This window comes from Mercenaria mercenaria, chromosome 13 (genome assembly GCF_021730395.1).
Source record: "Mercenaria mercenaria strain notata chromosome 13, MADL_Memer_1, whole genome shotgun sequence".
NCBI classification, from domain to species: Eukaryota; Metazoa; Mollusca; class Bivalvia; order Venerida; family Veneridae; genus Mercenaria; species Mercenaria mercenaria.
The window spans coordinates 50,789,454-50,816,971 of NC_069373.1; the positions used below are offsets into that span (position 1 = coordinate 50,789,454).

Sequence of the window (27,518 nt, forward strand, 5' to 3'; positions counted from 1 at the left end):
ACAGCACTGTTTACATGGATGGTTTCCAGACTTCTAGTGATGCTCAAATCCCACAGCACGGTATGGGGTTGTGGGAGGGAGGCAATCTGACTAAAGTACTTGATCTTTCGAATTCCATAGCATGAACAGGGGAAGATTTTAATCAGATTGGGGTGGGGTGTCAAATGATAGAAAGGCCAATCAAAGTTGTGGGCCTTAAATACTTGGCCAACACTTACTGCAGGATAGTGACTATTTGCGTGTTTGGTTTTCAATAGTTTCCATATACTTGTAGCATAGATGTATTCTACTTTCCTCTGGCACTCTCATGATGTCTTCCATGTTATCAACAATAAAACTACTTGGTAAAAGTTTTATTGTGCCATAAGTAATAGAAAGAGCATGGAAACTCGAGGGTAAACGATTTGTACGAGGGGGCATAGCCCCCGAGTATAAATTGTTTACCCGAGAGTTTTAATGTTCTTTCTGTTTTGTATCATAGCCATCCATATATGGTAGTTGTAGGCGTTCCACATTGCCATATACAGCAGTTCAGTGGGTACTTAAAATCCTTGCTTTACAAATGTGTAAAGCCCAGGTAAAATAAACCAATGCTAGAGCAGAAAATCAATAAAATACACTTCACTGTCTACTGTTCCAGACACGCTGGCATACTTTTCTATCCAACAGTGCGGTAACTAGCGTGCGGGTATTAAATACCTGCACACTTTTAGTTACCGTACCCTGTACTCAGTGTATACGAATTACCTGCACCAAATTTGTTAAGAAAACACACCGAGCTATGATACAAGAATATTATTCAGCATGTGAAGTTGTGCACCAGGAATTTGTCACTCGGCCATACCAGAGTTATGGCCCTTGACTTGGTCAAAAACGTAAAAGAAAGTTTGTGTTGCCTGCATCTCACAACATAGCACAGTACATCTGTTAAACACAAAATCAGGAGAAAAGCATCTACGAGACATATATCAAGGCATGCATATAATGGTTATTTCTCCATGTCGGTTCGGTTTTCACTACATTTATTTCTCAAGGATATTGTATATATACTGTGTGTAAAAGGTATTTTTTCAACCATACTGAGAACAAGTTGACTTACTGTAGTGAACCTGTAATGAAACTCGGCAATCTCCATGCCATTAACCTTTATCCTGCTAAATTTCTATAATAAACTGGTCCATCATTCAATTTGGACAGTACCATTCACTGTTAAAAGGGATGCTTACCAAAAAGATACTGACTGAATGGCAAACAGTGCAGATTTTGATCAGACTGCATGGATGTGCAGGCTAATTATGATCTAAGGCAGAACCAATCGTGTCCAGCATGATAAGGGTTAAAAGAAAAGAACTCCACACTATAAGTCTCAAAATCTTTTGTTCTTTAGTAATAGATTACACACTGTAGTCAATAGTACTAACCCTTTTTCTTAAAAACATATAGAATATAACAAAAATGTTTCAAAATACATGGTAGAATTTCAACAGACATGATTTAATGCATCCAACAGCTCTCAAAATGCTCAAGTTAAAAGATGTGCATTATGACCATACTGCAATAGACTATTTAAAGCTGGACTATATTCTATATATTGCATATAAAAATAAAAAGTAAAAAAAAATAGTGTTAAAGTGGGAGATTTTTATACTGGGCTTCCACTCCATATGTATATCTAATCACACAAAATTTTGTGGTTTTGGTTGAAATGGCTATTTTGTGGGGAAATAAATTTGTTGATTTCAAGTTTTAAAGGGACTTTCGCTCGTCCGTTTGGATTGATTTCATGGATTGCAGCAACCTTGAAAATTTGTTCCCCATAAAAATGGAATATTTCACAGTATCTGCATCTATTAAATCACTTCAACTGGTGTCACTGACGAAAAAAGTCTAGTTTCACTTCATTACTTTAGATGATGATGAAAACCTGGAACCAGCATACTAAACAAAATTCATAAAATGAAAAGATTGCAACCTGTGTGTCAAATGATAAAACTGGCAGTTAGTATCTTTCTAAAAATTAAAGTAACAGAAATGTTGACAAGTGGAACAATTTCAAGTAATGTCATAAAATCAACATAAAATTTTGCGATGTGCAGATATTTCAAAACTAAGAACACGACCTAGATTCTGAAAGAAAATATGTTTATTTGAAACTTCAAGAAGTTTCATTAAATTTACACTTTAATCGTTTGAACAGATTTGAAAAATGGCATCAAAATTGTAGGTTTTCTGTTCATTTCCATCATAAAAGCTTGCTTGTGGTCCAAATTTTTTTATTCAGTCTTGCTGCTGGAAGTATTTGGCAATGCGTAGGCTTTCAATGAGGAGCATACATCCAATTATAATATATTAAGATCACAACTGTATAATTATTAAATTTAATGAAATAAACAACACTTGAAGTATTGGTGATAACAGAACATCAAGCAATATTGTCTTTCCTTGCTCATATTGAAAATAGTTCATTACATACAGATTTGCTCAAGTGTAGAAAAACAAGAACTGTCACTATTATTGACAAATGCCCCCTAAGCATGCCCAAGAATGCTAGTCGTCTGCACAAAAAAATCACATCATTTCGTAACCTTGACCAGAGAAACCGGGGACATAAGCCTGACACACCTTCCCAATATGGTTCAAATGCAGAGTTATGGACCAGACAAAAAATCAATGTGTGACTGTGACCTTGGAGCCAGGAGTCTGGGTCTTACACATGACATGTCATCTCATTATAGGGAAGACTTATGCCAAGTAATTTTAAAATCCCTTCATCAATGGCAGAGTTATGGGACAAGAAACAGACCATGTTAACCTAACCTCTGTGACCTTGACCTTAGAGCTAGGGGTCTGGATCTTGCACATGACATGTTGTCTCATTATGGGGAATATTTATGCCAAGTAATTACAAAATCCCTTCATAAATGACAGAGTTACAGACTGGACATGAAACAGATTCTGTTAAAATCTGACTTCTAAGTGTGACCTTGTCTCATTAAGGAGAACATTCATGCAAAGTTATTTCAAAATCCCTCTATGGATTGCAGAGTACAGCCCGGACAAGAATTTGCATGGACGGATGCATGCATGTCTGAAAGGACAGGGCGATTTTAATATGCCCACCTTCGGGGGCATAAAAATGCAATCACCAATTTATGTAAATGTTAGATAAAAATAATTTTCAACACATATCTGCCATTTTAATATCCTCAGGAATTACACTTCCAGTGTGTATTCTCTACTACTACAGAATGATGTACATTCCATTTCATTGTATAGCAACATCCCCATTATTATTCCTTCATGAAAACAGGCTTACTTTTTTATTTTGCAAAACTGCAGCCCAGCATAAAATATCCCACTGTACTAAAATCTCATCAAACTTGCACCTTTGTTTATATGTTATTATAATGATGAAAAAAACAGTTTCAAAGTTAAAATTTCATAAAATGACCAATAAAATACATTCTAAAAGTTACATTTAACATGTGATCTTGCACGGAATGATTTAAAAATAATTACGCAATCACAACACTCCTCTTATCTAAGACATTTAGTGGCATACATTTATATCAAATGGACACATTCTTTGATAGGCCTAAAAAAAAAATTCTTTGTTTCCGGTAACATGCTGAAAAAAATTAGGGTAGGTAGGTCGGAATTTTTTTTTTTTTTGGAAATTTTTTTTATTAAGGGGGACTTTTCGGAAATTATTTTTTTGTCAAAAATGATTACAAATAAGGGGGTTATGCCTTTAGAGCATCAGTAAGTTGATTTCTAGCATCACTGGCTATGTTTAAAGCATAAAAAGTGCAGTTTTGCATCTTTTTGTTAAAAAGTTGAAAAAAATATTCTCCAAGGCCATAAAAACATTTAGGGTCGGGCCAAAAATTTAGGGTAGGTCGGGATACCGGAAACAAACAATTTTTTTTTACGCCATATCAAAAACTCTGTAACAAGTTAAACTACTTGCTCCTTGATAGAATTTCAGTTTACTGTAAAAATGTTTACTTCTGCGCTAATGCAGTGTTGGCCATTTTTTGCAAATTGCAAGTATTCGCAAAATACTTGCAAAATTAGTGACACACAATAGTTTATGCCAATCACTACCTCAAAATACAATCATTTACGTGATAGTGCTTAGTTTCCAACTTTCGGATAAAACAGATTAAAACACTTGTCGTTACTGATAACAATAACATGTAAACAAAATAGATCTACACTGAAGCATTGCTAGCTCCAGCATCAATGGCTGTAGCACTAAGACTACCCTCAGGAATTCAAGTGGCCCCTACTGTTTTCCTTATAATTGTCTATGTGTAGCTCAAAAGCATGGAAATCTATAACATTTTACCCATCCCTATGTGACTTCGAGCGACTGACGTTTTACGGAAACTGCCTCATGAGTCTTAATTGAACAGTTCTTGGTAATTATCCAAATATCATCGATTGCGAGGACATTATTTATCACATATAAAAAATATATTCGCAAACATTTCCACACACAAATTGTCTACACACGCATTGTCTACATACAGTAATTCGTGAAATATTTTTGACACAAAAATATTCACTAACTTACACAATAAATATCACATGAATATTAGTACTTGTCAAATATTGTGAACTGGCAACTCATCATTCTGACCTGCATTTACTTCTTTCCACTGACTTTTTATCAGCATAAGGAACTTTTTCACTTCTCTTTCACTCTGTATTAACAACCGAACTGGAATTTCTGGTGCTGTATTGCGCCCCCTGGTGTCTTTCAGACTGTAATGGTCAGGAATAAGAATAATGTCCTCTTTTTCGTCAGAGAACACCAGAGTGATGTCCCTTTGTTCATTACTGTTCAGTTTTATGTATTTCAAGTATTCAATCTTTTTTACATCAGTAACATACTGGCGTGGCATGCTGGGTAACCCTCTTACAAAATCTGGTAAAGGATAGCTAACCAAATCTTCTGTGACAAAACACAGACACTCATTTGTAAGAATGATGCTGATTGGTTCAAGCAGCACAGAGTTGACCTCTTTATTCTGGGACTGTGTTTTGAAGCCAGTTATATACTGTAGAATATTTTCTCTACCAACTTTGATTGAAGCTGACTTCAGGTGTTCATTTATTAGGTAAAGTAGGTCAGATATCGCTTCGTCTCCTGGGTAACAGAATTTCACTCTGCTTGGATGAACATATTCAATACCTTCAAGCGTAGTTTTTGTCCTCTTATTGAAGGCTTTGTAGAAGTCCTGTTCAAGGTCACTGGAACTAGACTCTAACATTGGTGAAGCAATGTACAATGACAACATTGTGGACAGATTTTTCATGAACAAGCTAGTCATTTCAGAGTTACGTGTAATGAGTGTGAATACTGTTTCCCTCTTGTCGCCGGTCAAGCGTAAACACTGGTCGAACAATCCAACATTGATCTGCTTGATATCCGCAAAGTCTAGAACACAGAATGGTTTTACAATGGCTTCAGTGCTCTCTGACATGTGCAGTATTCCTGAGCTGTGATGCTTGTCCGCTTTTCTTGCTTGTAGACCAATCACAGAGTCTGACACATGTCGTGCATGGGTCATCCAAGATGGCCGCCCTGTAGCCTGATGCAGTTTTACGGGTCTGTCTGATACAAAATAGACAGCCCTGTTGCTCAACATGACACAAGTCACTATTTCATCTTTCGGGTTTGTATATGGAATGACATTTGTCCAAATTACATGATGTAGTTCAACTTCATCATGGCCAACTGGGACAATATTCGTGTGGAAAAACTCGGCAAGGCTTTGACCATTCATTTCACGCAGTGCTTGCAGTTTTGCAGAAAGTGGCTGAAATAATGTATACCTCTTTACACATGCTTCTAAATGAGAAATCAACTCTGGAGTGAGATAATGTAATGTATAGCTTGGTAAATCTTGTTCTGCTTCAGGGGTTTCTACAAACCTTTTCGTAAAAACAATTTCGGTCTTTGATCTCAACTTTCGTTTTGCAAATGACTGTATCCCCATATTTTCTTCAACATTCTCTGCATCAGAATCTTCACTGTCTATTTCTGCTTCCTTGTAAATACTTTCCTCTTTATTACTATCTTTCACAATTTCCTTGTCTTCTGAGCCATCAGATGATTCATTCCCACCCTCCGGTTCCTGACGTAACGTTGGCGACATTCTATGTGCATGTTCCGACCTCAAGCTGGTCAGTCGGTCAAGAAACGAGTCTCGCACTTTTTTGGACAGAAACTGAAAGTCAAACTTCTGTGATCCAAGTACCTCATGAAATACCATAGACAAGCCATATTCTTGATACTTTATGTTGGAAATATTATGCTCTGGTTGGTATTTTTCGCTTTCCCCTGAAGGCCTTACCTCGCACACTTTGTACTTGTTTATTTCGCTTATTTTTGCCTCCACACTAAACTGTTGCCTTATTTCAAACTTGGGAACTGTTTCAATTTCATTCACATCAAATGTTGGCTTTGGCCAGAATAACGAACAAGACTTAAAAACATATACATGATTCTCTGACAACACCAAAAAGGATTCAGACCCTGCTTTAGCTTCAGTTACATGTGTTGCTAAGGCAACTCTTCCCGTGCATTCGCCATTCACTTCTTCACAGTCAAATATCTGTTTTGAAATATCACAGTCCTGTACACCATTTATTATATCCAATTCACAATCTTCTGGATTGGACTCCGCACACAATTTCAGTTCTTCAAAAAATTCCTTTCCGATATCTGGGTCGGCAGCAACGAGAGCAAAAGTTCCCGATGGCCCGACAAATGATTCCTCTATTCTGATATAACTGTAACATAATCCTGTTAACACCTGTTGGATATTGCACAAAGGCAGGATGTAAAAAGTCTCCATTGCTGGAACACCCTGTATTGGCGAGTCTTGATTGCGCAACTGCAAAATAAACACTCGCCTTTCTGTAAGAACGACACAACACGGCAGTCGAGTATCACGGTTGCTGTACTGAACAACCAAACACCATAATACACACTTGATTGCTTCTACAGTTTCACCAGAACTAGCTCCTTGCCCGAAAAGTCTTGTATGGAGCCACACGGGGAAATCAGAGCTTTTGTGATCCGGAAGCGATGTTATATTTACATAATGAGTAGCCAATGACGATGATGAAATGCTGGATGTTGATGAGGGCCTTGAACTTGAGATTCTGAAAGTAAGAATTATCTTTTGAGGTATACTGATAACAAAAATCTTCCTATTAGGTCCAAAAGGCTGAGGCCTGCACATGGTTTTCATTACATTGTTTTTTCTTTTCATTTTATTAACAATTCAGTACGGGTTAGATTGTACCTCCAAATATATGTTGAACTGCACCAGAGTTGTAGGCGATTCAAAATTTGTCCAGGTATACATACCCTAACCATGGTTCATACAGACCTTCCCAAAAAAAATTCAAGTAGTTTTCAAGGAGTTTTCAAGTAGTTTTCCTCCATTTTCAAGGACTAAAATGGGCGCAATGTCACTGTTGCTGAGACATGAAATAACCAAAAATGACCTTCAGCGCATCGCGGATAAATTACACTGTGTGAAAATTACTTGAAAGAGCATAAAACCCGTAAAGTACAGTACCGTACCGTACTATTGCCGGCTCCGTGGCAGGCCCTAATGGCAGTAACGGTTATTTTTATTTGTCGTTTTTTAGTTTATTTTGGTCCGTTTATAATGTTTGTCCGTTTTCACTTCGCACCCGACGAATTTAAGGACTATCTGCCATCTTTTGTACCTTTTTTCCTAAATTCAAGTAGTTTCTGACTGTTACAAAATTGAAGTAGTTTTCAAGGAGTAGGCATCAAATTCAAGGACTTTTCATGGCCTGTGCGAACCATGCCTAACATCACCATATTTTTTTGCAACCACATATGACAGCAAATACAATTGGGACTGACTATGCCGCTTTACATTAAGACATAACATTTTTTTCTTGTTTATGTGACAAAAAAATGAAACTTAAATCATATTTCAAAGATCAATATTTGATGAATTTTAACAGTTTTCATATTATGAATATTATAGTCTACAAAACCAAAGAAAATACTAGAGATGCTTTTGAGAAAAGCGCATGTCTCCCACAACTGCCTTATCATCTAAATAGTAAGTCAGTCTTTATATACTGTTTACTTAGAGCACATGTGCATGGGTTTTTTGACACAAAAAGGACCTCTATACTACTTTTAAAAGTAGTATAAGCACAGGTTTGAGGTCAAAAATGCGCAAGAAATCTGAGTGCTTTTTGGTAATTCAAGGGCCATAATTCCGAAGTGCCTGGGCCGATTTGGCTAGATATCGAACTTGGCCGAGGTCTTATAGTCAAACACATTTTGTTCAAGTTTGATGAAGATTGCACTTAGAGCGCACATAAAGTGCCCCAAAGGGACTCCTACACTACTAATGATTAGTAGTACACGGGTCCTTTTAGCTCCCAAGACCTGAGCATATTTCGGTAATCTAAGGGCCATAGTTCCCAAGTGCCTGGACTGATTTGGCTAGTTATCGAACTTGGCCGAGGTCTTGTGGACAAACACATTTTGTAAAAGTTTCGACTTAGAGAGCAGACAAGGTTTGTGACAGGCAGACAGACACACAGACTGGAGTAAATCAATATGTCTCCCACACCACTGTGTGGTGGGAGACATAATTAAGACTTGATAAAAAATTTGAAGTACAAACCTTTTTATCTGCTGATTTCCATTGTCTAAATCCACGGACCTCAATGGTGACTTTTTTGGCTGAAATATGTATCAACAGTATTACCATTTATATCGTAAATAAATGAAAAATAAAGCTTAATGCATTTGTTTTGCGTTTGTTTCCTAGGAAGACATCAGTACTTTTAGTGCTTCAAAGAAGTTCACATATTCAACTGCCTTGGTAGCCTAATGGTACAGAGTCAACTTTGGGATGCCATGAATCACAGTTGTGTCATACCAAGTGAAAAATTGGTACCAGTAGCTAACTTGCTTAGCACTCGGCATTTAAGAGGCGACTGTCTCTTCTCTCATACAATGAATGGCAATGATTTACATAAGGAATGAGTCAAGAATGACTTTACAAGTTGTAGAACTTGTTTCACAACTGACCGAATACAAATCAGTACAAAACACTTATTAGAACATCTGGGCTGAAATACAAGAATACCACTTTTGGCATTGTTTTTAGTTGAGGCATATATGGACACCTTCATAGAATCATCAGACTTCTGCATGCCAGCTGGATAGCTTCCTCACATGACAACCAGTGAAGGGCTTGACCTACAGAGGTCTAGGGCAAGTGACTGTAAGTCAGTGACCTTGGCACTGAAGGGTTTTCTAAACAACTTTGAACTTGCACACAGCCTTATCAGACACTATGCAATTAAAAGCAGCTTGCACAATTCATACCTGTTGTAGTGAATATACATTTGTAAGTGTTGGAAGTCCTAAATCTTGAGTACACATACCTATGACAGAGAACACTAGTGCATTTATGAAGATAATGAAAGTCCTAAATCTTGAGTACACATACCTGTGATAGAGAATTCTAGCGCATATATAGAGATGTTGAAAGTCCTAAATCTTGAGTACACATACCTGTGATAGAGAATTCTAGCGCATATATGGAGATGTTGAAAGAATACTACCACACTGTGAGGCACATGTGATGTTAAAATACATTCCTGTGATGCAGAATACTAGTGTACACGAGGAGTTGTTGAAAGTCCTCAGTCTGGAGCATACATACCTGTGATACAGAATACTAGAGTACATGAGAAGATGTTGAAAGACCTCAGTCTGGAGCTTACAGTCCTGTGATACTGAATACTAGTGTACGTGAGAAGATGTTGAAAGTCCTCAGTCTGGAGCTTACAGTCCTGTGATACAGAATACTAGTGTACGTGGGAAGATGTTGAAAGTCCTCAGTCTGGGGTATACATACCTGTGATATAGAATACTAGTGCACATGAGGACATGGTGAAAGTCCTCAGTCTGGAGTACACATACCTGTGATATATAATACTAGTGTACATGAGGAGATGTTGAATATCCTCAGTCTGGAGTATACAAACATGTGATATACAATACTAGTGCACAAGAGGACATTGTGAAAGTCTTCAGTCTTGAGTGTACATACCTCTGACACAGAATACTGGTACTAGTGTACATAAGGAGATGTTGAAAGTCCTCAGTCTGGTGTGTACATACCTCTGACACAGAATACTGGTACTAGTGTACATGAAGAGATGTTGAAAGTCCTCAGTCTGGAGTATACATTCCTGGGATTTAGAATACTAGTGTACATGACGAGATGTTGAAAGTCCTCAGACTGGAGTATACATACCTGGGATTTAGAATACTAGTGTACATGAGGACATTGTGAAAGTTGTCAGTCTGAAGTGTACATACCTGTGATGAAGGATATAAATGTGGAGATGCTGACATGCCTGAATCTGGAGTATCTATGTGCAATGTTTTTACAGTGTTAGTATTTAATGACCCTCTACCTAAAAACAGAAAACAGAAATACCCTGTAATACTAAAGCATTGAATCAACTCTGGTTGAGGCACAACAAAATTTTGTCAGTGTTAGTCTGTGAGTCTGTTTTTCTGTCAAACACTCTACATAAGTATGGGCAACATCAAGTTCCTGCCTCATCTGAATAAATGTTTAAACATTGTTTTTTTAACACCTGTCCCAGAATCAGTGTGAGGGATTTTGTCCTTCACACTTTCGGAATGAGTACTGTAAGTAACACGAATATGTATCATCAAAGACAGATATTAGAGGCCTACTTTATATTACTACCATTAAAGCTATACTCATAATAAAGAAATTGTGAAAAAGCAATAAAATAAATGTGTACAAATCATTCATAAAAATCAGACAATGGTCAGACTAAAGCACAACATCAAAAATCATACTTAATTAAGGTTATTATGAGGATTTTTATAATAATTTGGGTGCAACTACTGATGCAGTGTACAGTGGTGTGTGGAATATAGTATATGGGAAGAGAAAATGTGAAAACTGTCTATGTGTGTGAAAATGTGAAAATTGCCTAGTAACTTTGAGGTGAGATATATTCCATAGTCAATAAAAACAAACCAATCTTTTATTTATGCTTACTTAATACATTGAAAATATCAATATTTGCACCAAATTTCAATCTCAGTTTAGGACGCACAGAAATGAAAAAGACATCAGATGTCTTGTGACCTTAAAAAGGCACACACTACATAAAGTTCCATTTCATTTTATCATTTGCAGCAAAACATTACTAAATTCTCATTAATTATATTATCATCTGAATAGAGAAAAAAATTAAAAAAAACAAAACATGACTAGTTCATCCTGTTTAAAAAAAAAAAACCACCTAGAAATTGACAGATAATGTACAATTAGCTCAGCAAAGCTATATCACTCACAGAATAATTGATATGGATTATATCTCACCAATAGCTCCCACTATTGCACCAAAAAAACATAAAATAAATGAGGTTATTGTACAGGGTCATGCTGTTAGATTACTGCACTGGGCAACAAAATTAACAACAAGCAAAGTACAGGTGAAAAGTAGGGTAAAAACAAGCAAAGGCTATGTGCTATTTCATATAGAAAGGAACTGGAACTGAAGCACTGAGACGGGCATTTGGTTAACAAGACTGCCTGAAAACATTTACAAAAGTAAGTTATTTTGTAAGAAATTAGTTAAGCAATGGCATTTAATCATTTATCTCATTTACTGCACACAGATGGACTTTCCTACCTACCACCTAGCAATTACATGTTTTAGTTTTATGTTTCACAATTCGTTCCCTATTTTGAACTACTTTTTTTTCAGAAATAAAAATTAATGTGTGTGTTAGACACAAATTAAGGTCTTTTGAAATTACCTGTGTTCAGAATATTAGACAAAAAAGTAAGCGACTTTAAATAATGTTAAACTTGTTTAAACTATATATCTGCAGGAAATTGTTTACTTATTATCTTGAATTCCTGAGGACCAAACATTTTTATTTAAATTCAACTTAAACTGATACTTGGTGTTTTTGCTAACTGTTATTTGACACGACTAGAAAATTTCTTAGAAATAGCCAAAATTTCAAAATAACTTAGACTGACATACCACAATTTAACTGTATATACGAAGACTCTGTTCAATGAAGTTATCATTATTTTCATGTCTTTCCATTAATTCAATAAGATGGCATGAATCTATTTCTTAAAATTTATTGTATGCTGCCACCTTTTATTTGTTGGTGAGATATTAGTAAGAATCTTCTATTAAAAAATATTTCAGTAGTCTGTGCAAATTAAGCATTTCAGCTGCAAGAAGCCAAAAATTCATTTATAAACAATCTAAAGGATGTAAACAGAAAAGAAAACTAACAAACTGTTTACATAATCCAAATACGGTATCCAAAAGACTAGAGATATTCCACTTGTGAACTTGATCCACTCAGTCTTGAAAAATTGTAAAGCATTCAAACTAAGAGCAAAAGTTAAAAAGCACATTCTAAGAGCCTGTGACCTTGACCTTGAAAATGCATTTAATTAACAGGAGCAGTTAAGTGGGAAAAATTGACTGCAAGCATTCTCGATAGCTTCCCAGTATTAAGGTAGTGGATCTGTAATGACGCTCGGCAACTACCGTGCAATTACGTACTCTCGCATGCTCGGCAACTACCATGCAATTGCGTACTCTCGCATGCTTGGCAACTACCGTGCAATAATGTACTCTCACATGCTCAGCAACTACCGTGCAATTACGTACTCTCGCTTGCTCGGCAACTACTGTGCAATAACGTACTCTCGCAGGCTCAGCAACTACCGTGCAATAACTTACTCTCGCATGCTTGGCAACTACCGTGCAATTACGTACTCTCACATGCTCGGCAACTACCGTGCAATAACGTACTCTCGCATGCTCGGAAACTACCATGCATGCTCGGCAACTACTGTCATAACATAATTCTACGCATGCTCGCAACTACCTAAATTACGTACTCTCCATGCTCGGCAACTACGTGCAATAAAAAATACTCTCGTATGCTCGGCAAATTCCGTGGAACAAATTTTTACACTCTAGCATACACGGCAACTACATGCATAACTAAACTGCATCTCGCAAGCTACCGTCAAATACGTATCTCGCATGCTCGCAACTTAGCTGCAATTACGTACTCTGCATGCTCGCAACTACCGTGCAATAACGTACCTCTCGCAGCTCGCAACCTACCGTGCAATTAACTACACACGCATGCAGTCAACACCGGGCAATTACTGAACATCTCGCATGCTCGCACAACCGTCAAGTTACGTACACTCGCATGCTCGGCAACTACCGTGCAATTACGTACTCTCGCATGCTCGGCAACTACCGTGCAATAACGTACTCTCGCATGCTCGGCAACTACCATGCAATTACGTACTCTCGCATGCTCGCAACTACCGTGCAATTTGTACTCTCACATGTAGTACTCTCGCAGCTCGGCAACTACTGTGCAATACGTACTCTCGCAGCTCGCAACTACCGTGCAATTACGTACTCATGCATGCTCGGCAACTACCGTGCAATTACGTACTCTCGCACGCTCGGCAACTACCGTGCAATTACGTACTCTCGCACGCTCGGCAACTACCGTGCAATTACGTACTCTCGCACGCTCGGCAACTACCGTGCAATTACGTACTCTCGCATGCTCGGCAACTTCCATGCAATTACGTACTCTCACATGCTCGGCAACTACCATGCAATAACGTACTCTCGCATGCTCTACAACTACCGTGCAATTATGTACTCTCGCATGCTCGGCAACTTAGCCGTGCAATTACGTACTCTCGCATGCTCGGCAACTACCCTGCAATTACGTACTCTCGCATGTATGTACTTTCACATGCTCGGCAACTACTGTGCAATTACGTACTCTCACATGATCGGCAACTACCGTGCAATTACGTACTCTGGCATGCTCGGCAACTACCGTGCAATAACGTACTCTCGCATGCTCGGCAACTACCGTGCAATTACGTACACTCGCATGCTCGGCAACTACCGTGCAATTACGTACTCTCGCATGCTCGGCAACTACCGTGCAATTACGTACTCTCGCATGCTCGGCAACTACCGTGCAATTTTGTACTCTCGCATGTATGTACTCTCGCATGCTCGGCAACTACAGTGCAATTACGTACTCTCGCACGCTCGGCAACTACCGTGCAATTACGTACTCATGCACGCTCGGCAATTACCGTGCAAATACGTACTCTCGCACGCTCGGCAACTACCGTGCAATTACGTACTCTCGCACGCTCGGCAACTACCGTGCAATTACGTACTCTCGCATGTACTCTCGCATGCTCGGCAACTACCGTGCAATTACGTACTCTCGCATGCTCGGCAACTACCGTGCAATTACGTACTCTTGCATGCTATTTCGGCCAACTCAAAGAATTACTTTTTTCATAGCAACGTAAAACTGCCGAAATCACATACGTAGAACATGTAATCAAACAGAAAATGCCAATTGTTATAACTAGTCCTCTACCTTAAAGAAACAGATAAGCTTATACTAACAGGGATGAGGGGCATGCTATATCAATTCAGCAACCTAAATTAACCAAGCTGCCAAGTTACCCTATTATATTTGAATTTAACATCCATTCTCAATACTGTGAAATCATTACTATTTGTGGGGTGGGGGACTAATTTTCATGAATTTTGTGTGTTGGATCAGACCACTAAATTAAGCTCCAAACAAGTAAAGGTCAAAATACACAAATCTTTATCACCACAAAATAACCACTCTGTCCAAAACTACTCAATTTCAGGCCCCCAAAATTAAATGATTTCACCGTAAGGAAACTGAGGAACTTTATGAGACTTTGTCTTTTCATTCTAATCCTTTTCACTATATGAAAACAGCCTAAATGGAACACACAACCAACACCTAGTAAATTTCCTTATCAATCATATTTGTATGTAAATATAACATGTATATTGTTTGGAATATATAAATATAAAACAAAATCTGGAAAACTTTACTTTATCAAAATTCTTAAATAAGCAACAAATTATTTTCCAAATACTGGTATTGTTTGATCCACCAAATACATCAGGGTTTTTCATGAAATGCTTTATTTTGGATGATCCAAATATATACTCTGCTCACATCATTCTAAAGGTTTCCAAGGGTGGTAGAAGGATCTTTTTCAACTTTTGAAATAATGTCAATGGCAAAATTGTATTTTTCTTAAAATAAAATCACGCAAATCACAATTTTGAAAATCTTACAATTTTTTTTATGGAAATGTTGCTTTTGAGCTAACTAAGTTATCCTGAAAGTTTAAGAAATAATATATCTCATCCATATCAATAATACGCATCTGAACGACAAACAATGATTTATTCAAGAGCAAATCACTAAATGAGATATATTATTTCGATTCTAACACATTACCAAGGATTTTTAAGTATATCCTTAACGACATTAATCAAATATTTGCCCGTTTTCAATCGGTTTCTTTTTAAGCGCGCAGCTATGCCGTTTGATGCCATGACGTAATAATTGTGACATCAGAACAGTGATTTGTTGTATAATAATTCACTGTTTTCTGCCTTCTTTGTTTAATAGGAAAATGAATTGGATCGTGTTAGAATTAATAATAATCTATTTCTACTGGTCACTTTTCAGAGTACTCACTATTTATGGATTTTTGAGAGATTTTTTTTCTGCAAAAATGTGTGGGTTAGTACCTTTAAGGAACAATCAAGATTTTCCAAAATTATAAAGTTCCCACTTCTTAGAATGATGTTTAACCCTTAGCCTGCTGGCTGCAAGTGATTCTGCCTTTGTGACCAGTGTAGATCATGATCAGCCTGCACATCCATCAGTCTGATCATGATCTACACTGTTCACTATTCAGTCAGTATCATTTTGGTAAGCACCCCTTTTAACAGTTAATGGTACTGTCCAAACTGAATGATGGACAAGTTCATTATAGAAATTTAACAGGGTAAGGGGTTAAAATCTTGTTAGAGAACTGGTGGATCAGACAGTAACCAATGCTTGTAAGTACATGAAGCCCTGAACTGCATATTTCTGTGTAATTTTCTATATGAGTTTTACCTGTATTAGATGGACGAACATATAAGCTATATTTCTGAAGGAGGGAGGCTTCTTGGCTTACCTGTAAAATAGGTACATGTCAGGACGTCTTCACAAACTAATATCTATCATTTTGATTATCTAATGCTTAACACTCATGAAAATATATTTTCGTAACAGTTTTTTTTTCAATTTCAGCCAATAAGAAAAAACAAAAGAAAAGGTTAGTCTGTCCGCAAGATTTCTTTTTACTTTTTCATGTTTTGTTTTGAATTCTATGACAATGGTAAATCTAACTTTTTAACAAAAAAAAACACAAAGGAAATTAATACTATATTAATTTTCAAAGCCTGAAGAGTTACTGATCTTGAAGTGGTTACACTGTCCTCATTAAAAAAAAAAAAAAAAAGACAGTGTAGTGTGAAAAAATAATGTTCCCTATTACTTGTAAACGCCTTTCAGATAAGAACTTTAAACAGAGTTACCAACTTTTTTTAGAAAAGGCAGGGGACAATAAACTTCAGTATTGAACTTGTTTGGTAGAAAAGATAAAGAAACTAAGTGGGAAAAAAAAAGAGAAAAAATAAATAACCAAATCAAGTTGGCAGAACATGCATTAGTTTAAACAATATACACAAAAACTGTCTGCAGGTAAATCTTCATGCTGAACTTTGGTGGGCTAATGAAATCAAATTTGTTCTTGTTCAATTACAGACAAGGATAACATAATTATGTCAGGATTCAAGATGCATAACAAAAACAATGGCACAAAGAAACATACAAATGAGCCGCGCCATGAGAAAACCAACATTGTTTGTTTGCGACCAACATGGATCCAGACCAGCCTGCGCATCCGTGCAGTCTGGTCTGGATCCATGCTGTTTGCTTTTGAAAGCCTATTGCAATTTGAGAAACCATTAGCGAACAGCATGGATCCTGACCAGACGCGGATATATGTTGGTTTTCTCATGGTGCAGCTCAAATTTCTTACTCAAGAATATAAAACTTAGTTGAAAACTGTTGATAAAGTGTTCAAAAATCTGCAAAATGCAAACAAAACCATTGCTGAATCAAGAAATGGCCAAGGTCACAAACAAAACAAGAGGACCATGATGGTCCTGAATCGCTCACCTGTCCCAACATGACCCAGTTTTGAACTGAGTATGACGTCGTTTTTTTCTATTATTTGACATAGTGACCTAGTTTTTGAGCTCATGTGACCCAGTTTTGAACCTGACCTAGATATCATCAAGATGAACATTCAGACCAACTTTCATACAGATTCCATGAAAAATATGGCCTCTAGAGAGGTCACAAGGTTTTTTCATTATTTGACCTACTGACCTAGTTATTGATGGCACGTGACCCAGTTTCAAACTTGACCTAGATATCATCAAGATGAACATTCTGACCAATTTTCATGAAGATCCATTCAAAAGTATGGCCTCTAGAGAGGTCACAAGCTTTTTCTATTTTTAGACCTAATGACCTAGTTTTTGACCGCAGCTGACCCAGATTCGAAACTGATCTAGATATCATCAAGATGAACATTCAGACCAACTTTCATACAGATCCCATGAAAAATATGGCCTCTAGAGAGGTCACAAGGTTTTTCTATTATTTGACCTACTGACCTAGTTTTTGATGGCACATGACCCAGTTTCAAACTTGACCTAGATATCATCAAGGTGAACATTCTGACCAATTTTCATGAAGATCTTGTGAAAAATATGGCCTCTAGAGAGGTCACAAGGTTTTTCTATTTTTAGACCTACTGACCTAGTTTTTAACCACAGTTGACCCAGTTTCCAACTTGGCCTAGATATCATCAAGATGAACATTCAGACCAACCTTCTTACAGTTCCCATGAAAAATATGGCTTCTAGAGAGGTCACAAGGTTTTTTTATTATTTGACCTACTGACCTAGTTATTGATGGCACGTGACCCAGTTTCAAACTTGACCTAGATATCATCAAGGTGAACATTCTGACCAATTTTCATGAAGATCCATTCAAAAGTATGACCTCTAGAGAGGTCACAAGGTTTTTCTATTTTTAGACCTAATGACCTAGTTTTTGACCGCAGCTGACCCAGTTTCGAACTTGACCTAGATATCATCAAGATGAACATTCACACCAACTTTCATACAGATCCCATGAAAAATATGGCCTCTAGAGAGGTCACAAGGTTTTTCTATTATTTGACCTACTGACCTAGTTTTTGAAGGCACGTGACCCAGTTTCGAACTTGACCTAGATATCATCAAGATGAACATTCTGACCAATTTTCATGAAGATCTTGTGAAAAATATGGCCTCTAGAGAGGTCACAAGGTTTTCCTATTTTTAGACCTACTGACCTAGTTTTTGACTGCACGTGACCCAGTTTCGAACTTGACCTAGATATCATCAAGATGAACATTCTGACCAACTTTCATAAAGATCCCATGAAAAATGTGACCTCTAGAGAGGTCACAAGCAAAAGTTTACGCACGGACGGACGACGGACGCTGCGCGATCACAAAAGCTCACACTGTCACTTTGTGACATGTGAGCTAAAAATGAAGGAAAAAATCACAAAATAAAGGTAGTCAGAAATCAAAATAATTCAAGAATCTAATAAAAACAAGAATAAAGATAGAGGCACAAACGCAAACTACAAATACGTCAAAAACACTGAATATTCCAAAACACTACAAGGTTTCCAAGCTTCTGAAACTGAGAATAGAGACCAATTTGAGAATACAACCTTGGCATTGGTCAATTTCAAAATTGTGCTTAGAAATATCCAATCAGATGCTGGTATTTCAAACTTGTATCTATTCTAAATTTCTGTAACCTAGTATCATGGTGGCTTTCATATTTAAAATGGCTTTCATATTTCATATTTACTGACATGATTAAAAACAAGAGGACCATGATGGTCCTGAATCGCTCACCTATCTCCACATGACCCAGTGTTCAACTGAGTATGACATCGTTATTTCTATTATTTGACATAGTGACCTAGTTTTTGAGCACATGTGACCTAGATATCATCAAGATAAAAAATTCTGACCAATTTTCATGAAGATCCATTCAAAAACATGGCCTCTAGAGAGGTCACAAGGTTTTTCTATTATTTGACCTAATGACCTAGTTTTTGAAGGCACGTGACCCACTTTTAAACTTGACCTAGATATCATCAAGGTGAACATTCTCACCAATTTTCATGAAGATCTCGTGAAAAATATGGCCTCTAGAGAGGTCACAAGGTTTTTCTATTTTTCGACCTACTGACCTAGTTTTTGAAAGCACATGACCCAGTTACGAACCTGACCTAGATGTCATCAAGCTGAACATTCTCATCAATTTTCATGAAGATCCATTGAGAAATATGGCCTCTAGAGAGGTCACAAGGTTTTTTCTATTTTTAGACTTACTGACCTAGTTTTTGACCCCACGTGACCCAGTTTTGAATCTGACTTAGATATCATCAAGATGAACATTCTGACCAATATTCATGAAGATCTCATGAAAAATATGGCCTCAAGAGAGGTCACAAGGTTTTTCTATTTTTAGATCGACTGACCTAGTTTTTAATCCCACGTGACCCAGTTTCGAAATCGACCTAAATATCATCAAGGTGAACATTCTGACCAATTTTCATGAAGATCCATTGAGAAATATGGCCACTAGAGAGGTCACAAGGTTTTTCTATTTTTAGATCTACTGACCTAGTTTTTGACCCCACATGACCCAGTTTCGAACTTGACCTAGATATCATCAAGGTGAACATTCTGACCAATATTCATGAAGATCTCATGAAAAATATGGTCTCTTAGAGAGGTCACAAGGTTTTTCTATTTTTAGATCTACTGACCTAGTTTTTAACCCCACGTGACCCAGTTTCGAACTTGACCTAGATATTATCAAGATGAACATTCTGACCAATTTTCATGAAGATGCATTGAGAAATATTGCCTCTAGAGAGGTCACAAGGTTTTTCTATTTTTAGACCTAATGACCTAGTTTTTGACCCTACGTGACCCAGTTTCAAACTTGACCTAGATATCATCAAGATAAACATTCTGACCAATATTCATGAAGATCTCATGAAAAATATGGCCTCTAGAGAGGTCACAAGGTTTTTCTATTTTTAGACCTACTGACCTAGTTTTTGACCCCACGTGACCCAGTTTCGAACTTGACCTAGATATCATCAAGGTGAACATTCTGACTAATTTTCATGAAGATCTTGTGAAATATATGGCCTCTAGAGAGGTCACAAGGTTTTTCTATTTTTAGACCTACTGACCTAGTTTTTGATGGCACGTGACCCAGTTTCGAACTTGACCTAGATATCATCAAGATGAACATTCTGACCAACTTTCATAAAGATCCCATGAAAAATGTGACCTCTAGAGTGGTCACAAGCAAAAGTTTACGGACGCACGGACGCCGGACACCGCGCGATCACAAAAGCTCACCTTGTCACTTTGTGACAGGTGAGCTAACAACATTCAAAGGATTAGATAACCTTGCTGTTGTTGTTATTTGCCTGTTTTGACACTAGTTTATTCTTCACTGTAATTCTTACTGTACATAGAAACACCTCATTTGTAAGAGGAGATATACTTTTGGCAAACAGATTAACAGTTTTGATATATTCTCTGAGGCAGGGACATCGACTGAATGTAGGACAAAATTCCCCCTATTCATTTTGAATTGTGTAGGAAAATCTTCCCTTTCGAAATCTTTTGAAAATACTGAAAGTACAAAGTTTTCAGCTGCAACTAAAATATAGGTAAAGTTATAATTTATTCAAATTTGAGTTTTAAACTTTGGATTTTGTGCAAGTTACAAAATCTTTACGAGGAAATTTTGCCTTCATGGACAAATTATTATTGGAATTTCATATAAGGAGGATTTTATCCAGATTCCACACAAAAATGGTAAAATCCCTTCTAACTGCAGGGAACTCTATTGTGTTTGGAAATGAAGTGACATTTCTTGGCTGATATTTTGTGTGTTACTGTAATCAAGGTTTAAAAAAGCAGGAGGTGCTAGGAGGAGATACATACTTTATTACCTGATGATTGTGTGTTGCCATGGTAACCGCCTAGGCTGCTGGAACTTGGAGTGTGTGATAGATCGGTGAGAGAGGCACCACTAGCGGCCTGAAATACAGTAAGTTTCTAGGTAAAATACAACTGGGTAAATATTACTAAGCAATACGTATCTTGTCACATTTTCAGATACCTTCTTTAAATTAAACCTGCCTTGTTAGCTCAGTGATCCCTACCCAAAGGAAACAATACGCCTCTATTCATTCATTCTTATTCACCTCTTATTCATATGGGTAGTTGTCAGTTATTTCCAGAAAACAATACAGGTACAGAACGATGAAGCACTGATCATACGATTTTTTTTCTCTGGTTTAGAGTCACACAGACAAAATTTAGGTAATATGACAACTTTTCAAGCTTTTGATGGAGGAAAAAGACCTTAGTTGCCCCTCCAGGCATTATTTCAGGCATGAGCATGCAACCAGGTAAAACCATCAGCCTTCTATAACTGAGCTCACCCAAGGTGTGGTTTCAAAACCACAGCAGAGGGGCAAGTGATTTAAGTAAGAGACCTTTACTACTCGGTCATGAATATCCCATACATATCGGGCAAGTCCATCTGTGGAAGTGTGAATTTTTTAATGTTATAAAAAATACAGAGTAAGAAGCATCTGGACTAATAGTCAAGAGAAGTTTTTGGTGTAGAAATATAGGAGTGAGGTCACAAAAATGGGGAAAGGACCTATTGTCACCTTCTTTATGTTGATTTCTTTTGCTTTATCTTTGGATTTCTGTATGGCCTGTAACACTTTCACTGTGTCAAGTTCTTTCTCAGTGGTCACTTCTTTATCCAGACATATCTGAAATGTTCATGAAAGCTACATTTTTAAGGATGTAACTACAAGCATTTTTATTCAGGATATCTGCCATATTGAGCAAGAGGGTCATGATGATCCTGGATTGCTCACCTGAGTAATATGAGCTACATGTTTCAAATGTCAAACTGATGCTAAAATATTATGAAAGTAGGTCAGTAGGTCAAATTCATGGTCACTGAAAGTCAGTGTTAAGTCTGGTGTGCAAGACTATATGTCATCCAAATTTCAACACTGTAAAAAGCAAGAAAGTAGGTCAGTAGGTCAAGGTAACAGTCAAGTGACCTCTAATTACCATATTTGGGGTCATCAGGTAATTATAATTAAACAGTCTAGGAAATATGATGAGATAATTTTTGAAGTATTTTTTCCTATATAACTCATTTCCATGTGACCCCCAGGGGTGGGGCCTCTTTTCACCCCAGGGGCATAATCTGAATAATTTTGTTAAAGAACCACTAAGCAATGCTACATACCAAATATCAAAGGCTTAGGCCATCGAATTTTCAGACAAGAAGTTTATTTGGGTAAAACTTGGGACCCCAAGGGCAGGGCCGCTTTTCACCCCAGGGGTATAATTTGAACAATTTGGTAGAGGACGACAAGGCAATGCAACATACCAAATATCAAAAGCCTTGGCCATGCAGTTTCAGACAAGAAGATTTTTAAAGTTTTTTTCTATATAAGTCTATGTAAAACTTGGGACCCCGGGGCAGGGCCTCTTTTCATCCCAGGGGCATAATTTGAACAAACTCGGTAGAACTGTGGAATCAAGCACCAGCACCAACAAAAATTGCTTCCAAATAGTTCATATAGTCAAGCTTAAAAAACCCAATTAAACACATGATAAAATATAAGGGACTTAATGCAAATAACTATCATACACAATTATGTAAGACAGTCATTTCCCTTGGAAAATTAGTTGAAACCAAAAGAGGAAGTTAAATTGTTTGGAAAATCAAATCTCCGTAGGCAATAAATTTCATTTTTCTGTAAATAGTCAGCAGGTTAGTTATTTCATTTTCTTTTATCAGTTTTTTAAATTTTCATTTAGGCCTAAAAAAAAAATTCTTTGTTTCCGGTAACATGCTCAAAAAAATTAGGGTAGGTAGGTCGGAAATTTTTTTTTATTAAGTGGGACTTTTCGGAAATTATTTTTGTTCAAAAAATGAATACAAATAAGGGGGTTATACTTTTAGAGCATCAGTAAGTTGATTTCTAACATCACTGATCATGTTTAAAGCAGAAAAAGTGCAGTTTTGCAACTTTTTGTCAAAAGGTTGAAAAATTTTTCTCCAAGGCAATAAAAACATTTAGGGTCGGGCCAAACATTTAGGGTAGGTCGGGATACCAGAAATGAACAATTTTTTTTTTACACCTTTGTGTATGACATTCATTTTTATAATTAAGTCCTTTCTTCATTTAACAAACTTGCATTTTTTTAAAAAAGAGGGCCATGGTGGCCCTAGATTGCTCTCATACAGGTAACAATTTTAGAACCGAGACATTTATGAAACATTTCCAAATTACTTTGACCAGCAAATTCAGACGAGCAGTTTTCATAATAATGAAAGTAAGCTGTCAAGATCATTCGTAAGTTTTAAAATGGTTTTATCAATAAAATGTTTATCTGAAAGACATACAGAAGCCAAAAAAATGTTTGAAACTGTTTACTAAATGATTTTTAGACCTATCTCTAAAACATTTATTATAATTAGTAAATATTTTTCTGTGACAGACATGTCCTTATTTTAACTCATCTGTAATTGTACTAAAATTTTTTTTTTTAATAGGATAGTTTTAAATAAAAGTTTTAATATGTTATCGTCATTTTAAGCAGTAATTATATATTATACTTTTTTCATATTTTCATGATAATTTCTACCAAATTATACTTGAAAATGACAAAAAAATGAAAACGTACATGATGGTTCATATATTCAAAATCATGTTTCAGAATGTTTCATACACCAGATTACTATCATGATATATCCATGAGACTTTCTGAGGTCCTGGATGATATTGGAGTTAATGAAAATATTGTGATGAAAAGGAGGAGGGCAAATTTACTGCAAGAAACCATGCACGTAATCACAAGCAGAGCAGCTGATAGACAAGTGACTCAATATAGAATGGGAAGTCAATCAGAAGGCACCACAACACGCGGACTGCAATCAGATACTGATATACTTTCCTGTCTAGATAATGTCATTGTGATACAGGACTGGGATGTATGGACTCCAGGTAAAGGTAACCTCCTGATGATCCAGAATGAAACAACACCACCTGGTTATTGTCTTCTACAGTTGATTAGAAATGATGCTCCACTTCCTTTTACACAAGAAACAGGCAATTTATCTAATTTATTTGTCAAGGATACAAGTGGACGGATATTGTTCAAGAATACAATACTTGATGCTACACTGTTTGAAGGACTTCAGCGACAAGGACCATCAGCAGCATTAGCATCAGCAGGTTTTTTAAGTACTGACATAGTAACAGCACTTCCTTGTAAATCATGGCCCCAGTCATCAGCAGCTTGGCTGAATCAACAAGAAACAAACATATGGCCAGCAGCAGAAATGAAGAAATATGCAAAAACTACAAGATGTTTTGTTGTTGGTGTTGGCAGCAAAGCCAGTGAAAATGCAGACTTTGAATGGAGAATTTCTACCTCATTAGCTGAACGGTGCCTGATGTTCAATTTAAATATTACTCAAATACGAATTTATATCTTACTAAAAATGATTCTCAAAACATACATTAATATTGAAAATCTTGACAAAGAAACTTATATTTCAAGTTTCATGTGTAAAACTGTTTTGTTTTACTGTATAGCAAGTAAACCTACAAGTGTACGGAAGGAGTGTAATATATTGAATTGTTTAAGCTTCTGTATACAGACACTGAACAGATGTATATTAGCAGGAAATTGTCCACATTTCTTTGATCATGAAAACAATTTAATGGCAGGAAAAAATTCCACTGTAGTCAAACATCAGTTACTTGAAAGAATGTCAAATTTAATACCATGTGAAGGAATTTCTCTTTTTGGAATTCAGATTGACAAACTTGGTGAAAGACTTCAGATTAAGCTTAATATGCTAAACGAAGTACATCATGATATACCACAGCCAGAGAATTAACCACAGCCAGAGGAGTGCATTATGGACATATCATATACTTTATTACGAAACACAGCTGCATGCATTTCACATCGTCAAGTTGAGATTTATATTACAAAAGATGAAAGTTTAGAAATGAAACTGAAAATTTTATTACAGGAAGTGCTACATTTGACAAGATACTACAGAGATGGTAACGTCTTAGAAAAGACAGCATGCAGACTTCTAGCACCTCTATTTTGTACATCAATAGGATCTCTGATAGCCTCACAAAACATTCGAATTAACAGGACAGTTTCACCTCAAGCACTTGCCTGGCTTGAAGCAGGACAGAGATCAGATGTTGCTTCAGGCAGACTAAAGCTAGCATCTATAATGTATTGTACTGGTAATATGGAAAGAGTTGCTTGTATTCTTAATAATACAGAAGAACAATATAACACTGAAGTTACTGAGCCTGCATGTGCCTGCAACAGATTCCCTTGGTATTACTTGAAGAGACGATTTTGTCAACTCTGCTGTCAATATGGTGTAGCAGACGTTAAGTACATAGTTGCCCTTTGTGTAAGATTTTCCCAAGCTGAAATAAACTGTGTACCACATGAACTTCAGTATGAAATGTTTAGATCAACACAAGAGGACCTTCAACATAGAGGTATACTTGAGTTCTGGATGGACTTAGCTGTAGTAGACTCACTTCCATATCTGTATTTTCTACAATACAAGACATTCTACAATCTACAGAGACCTGAGGAACAGCAACAAGCACTGAACAAACTTATGTGCGTCACTAAAACAGAAAACAACCTTGCACACAGAGAAACAGCACTAAATTTACTAGGACAGTGCATGGAACAGGAGAACAGACCTGTTGATGCTCTACAGTGTTACATGTTATCTCTACGTCACACGGAAAGAAATAATGCTGCAAAAATTCATATCTGCAGGTGTTTAGCTAATACAGTTTCACACCAACTTGAGTGAACTTGAGATTCTGACTGATCAAACTTCCTACACATGACAGTACATTGTAATAATTCTTGTTGTAAGCCAGTATTTCCATTTATTTTGATTGTCTACAGCCAAAATTCTGCAGGCGTGTATTTGTAGAATTTGTCACCTATTTTGTGAAAAAGTGACTTGCTACAGGTGTATCAAATAGCACAAATACAATATATATATCTATATTGGATTTTTAAGAGTCTTTATAACCCTCTCAAATATAAAATAATTTCAAACTTGACAATTAAATTTTCTGACCATATTGTTTGACAAAATGTGCAAGTTTCATGAATATTGGTCAAGTAATATCAATTTTCAGTTGCTAGTCAATATTAAGTGTCTGTAGGCACACAACACTAAATATTGATTATTGGACTTCTCAAATGTTTATTATGTTCACAAGCTTTTCCTTTGATCTGACCTGGTGACCTAGTTTTTGACCCCACATGACCCAGATTTGAACTTGCGAGATCATCAAGCCAAACATCCTGACAAGTTTCATAAAGACTGAGTCACAACTGTGGCTCTAGAGTGTTCACAAGCTTTTTCTTTAATTTTACCTAGTGACCTAGTTTTTGATCCCACATGACCCAGTTTCGAACTTAACCTACAGGTCATCAAGATAAACATTCTGACTAAGTCTCATGTGTTTCAAATTTAAATTGTGGTCTCTAGAGTGTTAACAAGATTTTCCTTTGATCTGGCCTTTTGACCTACTTTTTGACCCAATATGACCCAGTATTGAACTTAACCTAGAAATCATCAAGACAAACATTCTGACCAAGCTTCATAAAGATTGAGTCACAACTGTGGCCTCTACACATGCTTTTTCTTTGATTTGACCGGGTGACCTAGTTTCTGAACCCACATGACCCAGATTCGAACTTGGCCTAGAAACCATCAACTAAGCTTCATAAACATTGAGTCACAACTGTGGCCTCTAGAGTGTTTACAAGCTTTTTCTTTGATCTGGGCTAGTGACCTAGTTTTTGACCCAACATGACCAAGTATCGAACTTGACCTAGAGATCATGAAGACAAACATTTTGACCAAGTTTCATATAGACTGTGTCACAACTGTGGCCTCTAGTGTGTTCACAAGCTTTTCCTTTGATTTCACTGGGTGACCTAGTTTTTGACCCCACATGACCCAGATTCAAACTTGACCTAGAGATCATCAAGACAAACAGTCTGGCCAAGTTTCATAAAAATTGAGTCATAACTGTGGCCTCTAGAGTGTTCACAAGCTTTTCCTATGATCTGGCATACTGATCTAGTTTTGACCCCACATGACCCAGTTTCGAACTTGACCTAGAGATCATCAAGACAAACATTCTGACCAAGTTTCATAAACAC

General features: G+C 36.8%; 2 protein-coding genes across 3 annotated transcripts in view; one reads left to right on the forward strand and one right to left on the reverse strand.

Annotated features, from left to right (window-relative positions):
• Positions 1–1,358: 1,358 nt before the first annotated feature.
• The window catches only part of LOC128547920 (nischarin-like), a 43,827-nt gene continuing 17,667 nt past the window's right edge, over positions 1,359–27,518 (reverse strand). Inside the window, exons 13-18 of one of the 2 annotated variants that reach the window (XM_053521808.1) lie at positions 21,914–22,021; positions 21,177–21,272; positions 16,136–16,196; positions 10,412–10,509; positions 8,700–8,758; positions 1,359–7,179 (exon numbers count right to left, since the gene is read on the reverse strand). In XM_053521808.1, the coding sequence (XP_053377783.1) occupies positions 4,611–7,179; positions 8,700–8,758; positions 10,412–10,509; positions 16,136–16,196; positions 21,177–21,272; positions 21,914–22,021 (2,991 nt within the window). In that variant the 3' untranslated portion in view covers positions 1,359–4,610. The remainder of the gene's footprint in view (positions 7,180–8,699; positions 8,759–10,411; positions 10,510–16,135; positions 16,197–21,176; positions 21,273–21,913; positions 22,022–27,518) is intronic. The other variant, XM_053521809.1, reaches the window with a different exon arrangement.
• LOC128547921 (uncharacterized) lies at positions 22,776–26,348 on the forward strand. Its single transcript, XM_053521810.1, has 2 exons — positions 22,776–23,043; positions 23,994–26,348. Exon 2 carries the CDS (start codon positions 23,995–23,997, stop codon positions 25,180–25,182), a length of 1,188 nt encoding a protein of 395 aa, XP_053377785.1. The 5' UTR covers positions 22,776–23,043; position 23,994; the 3' UTR covers positions 25,183–26,348.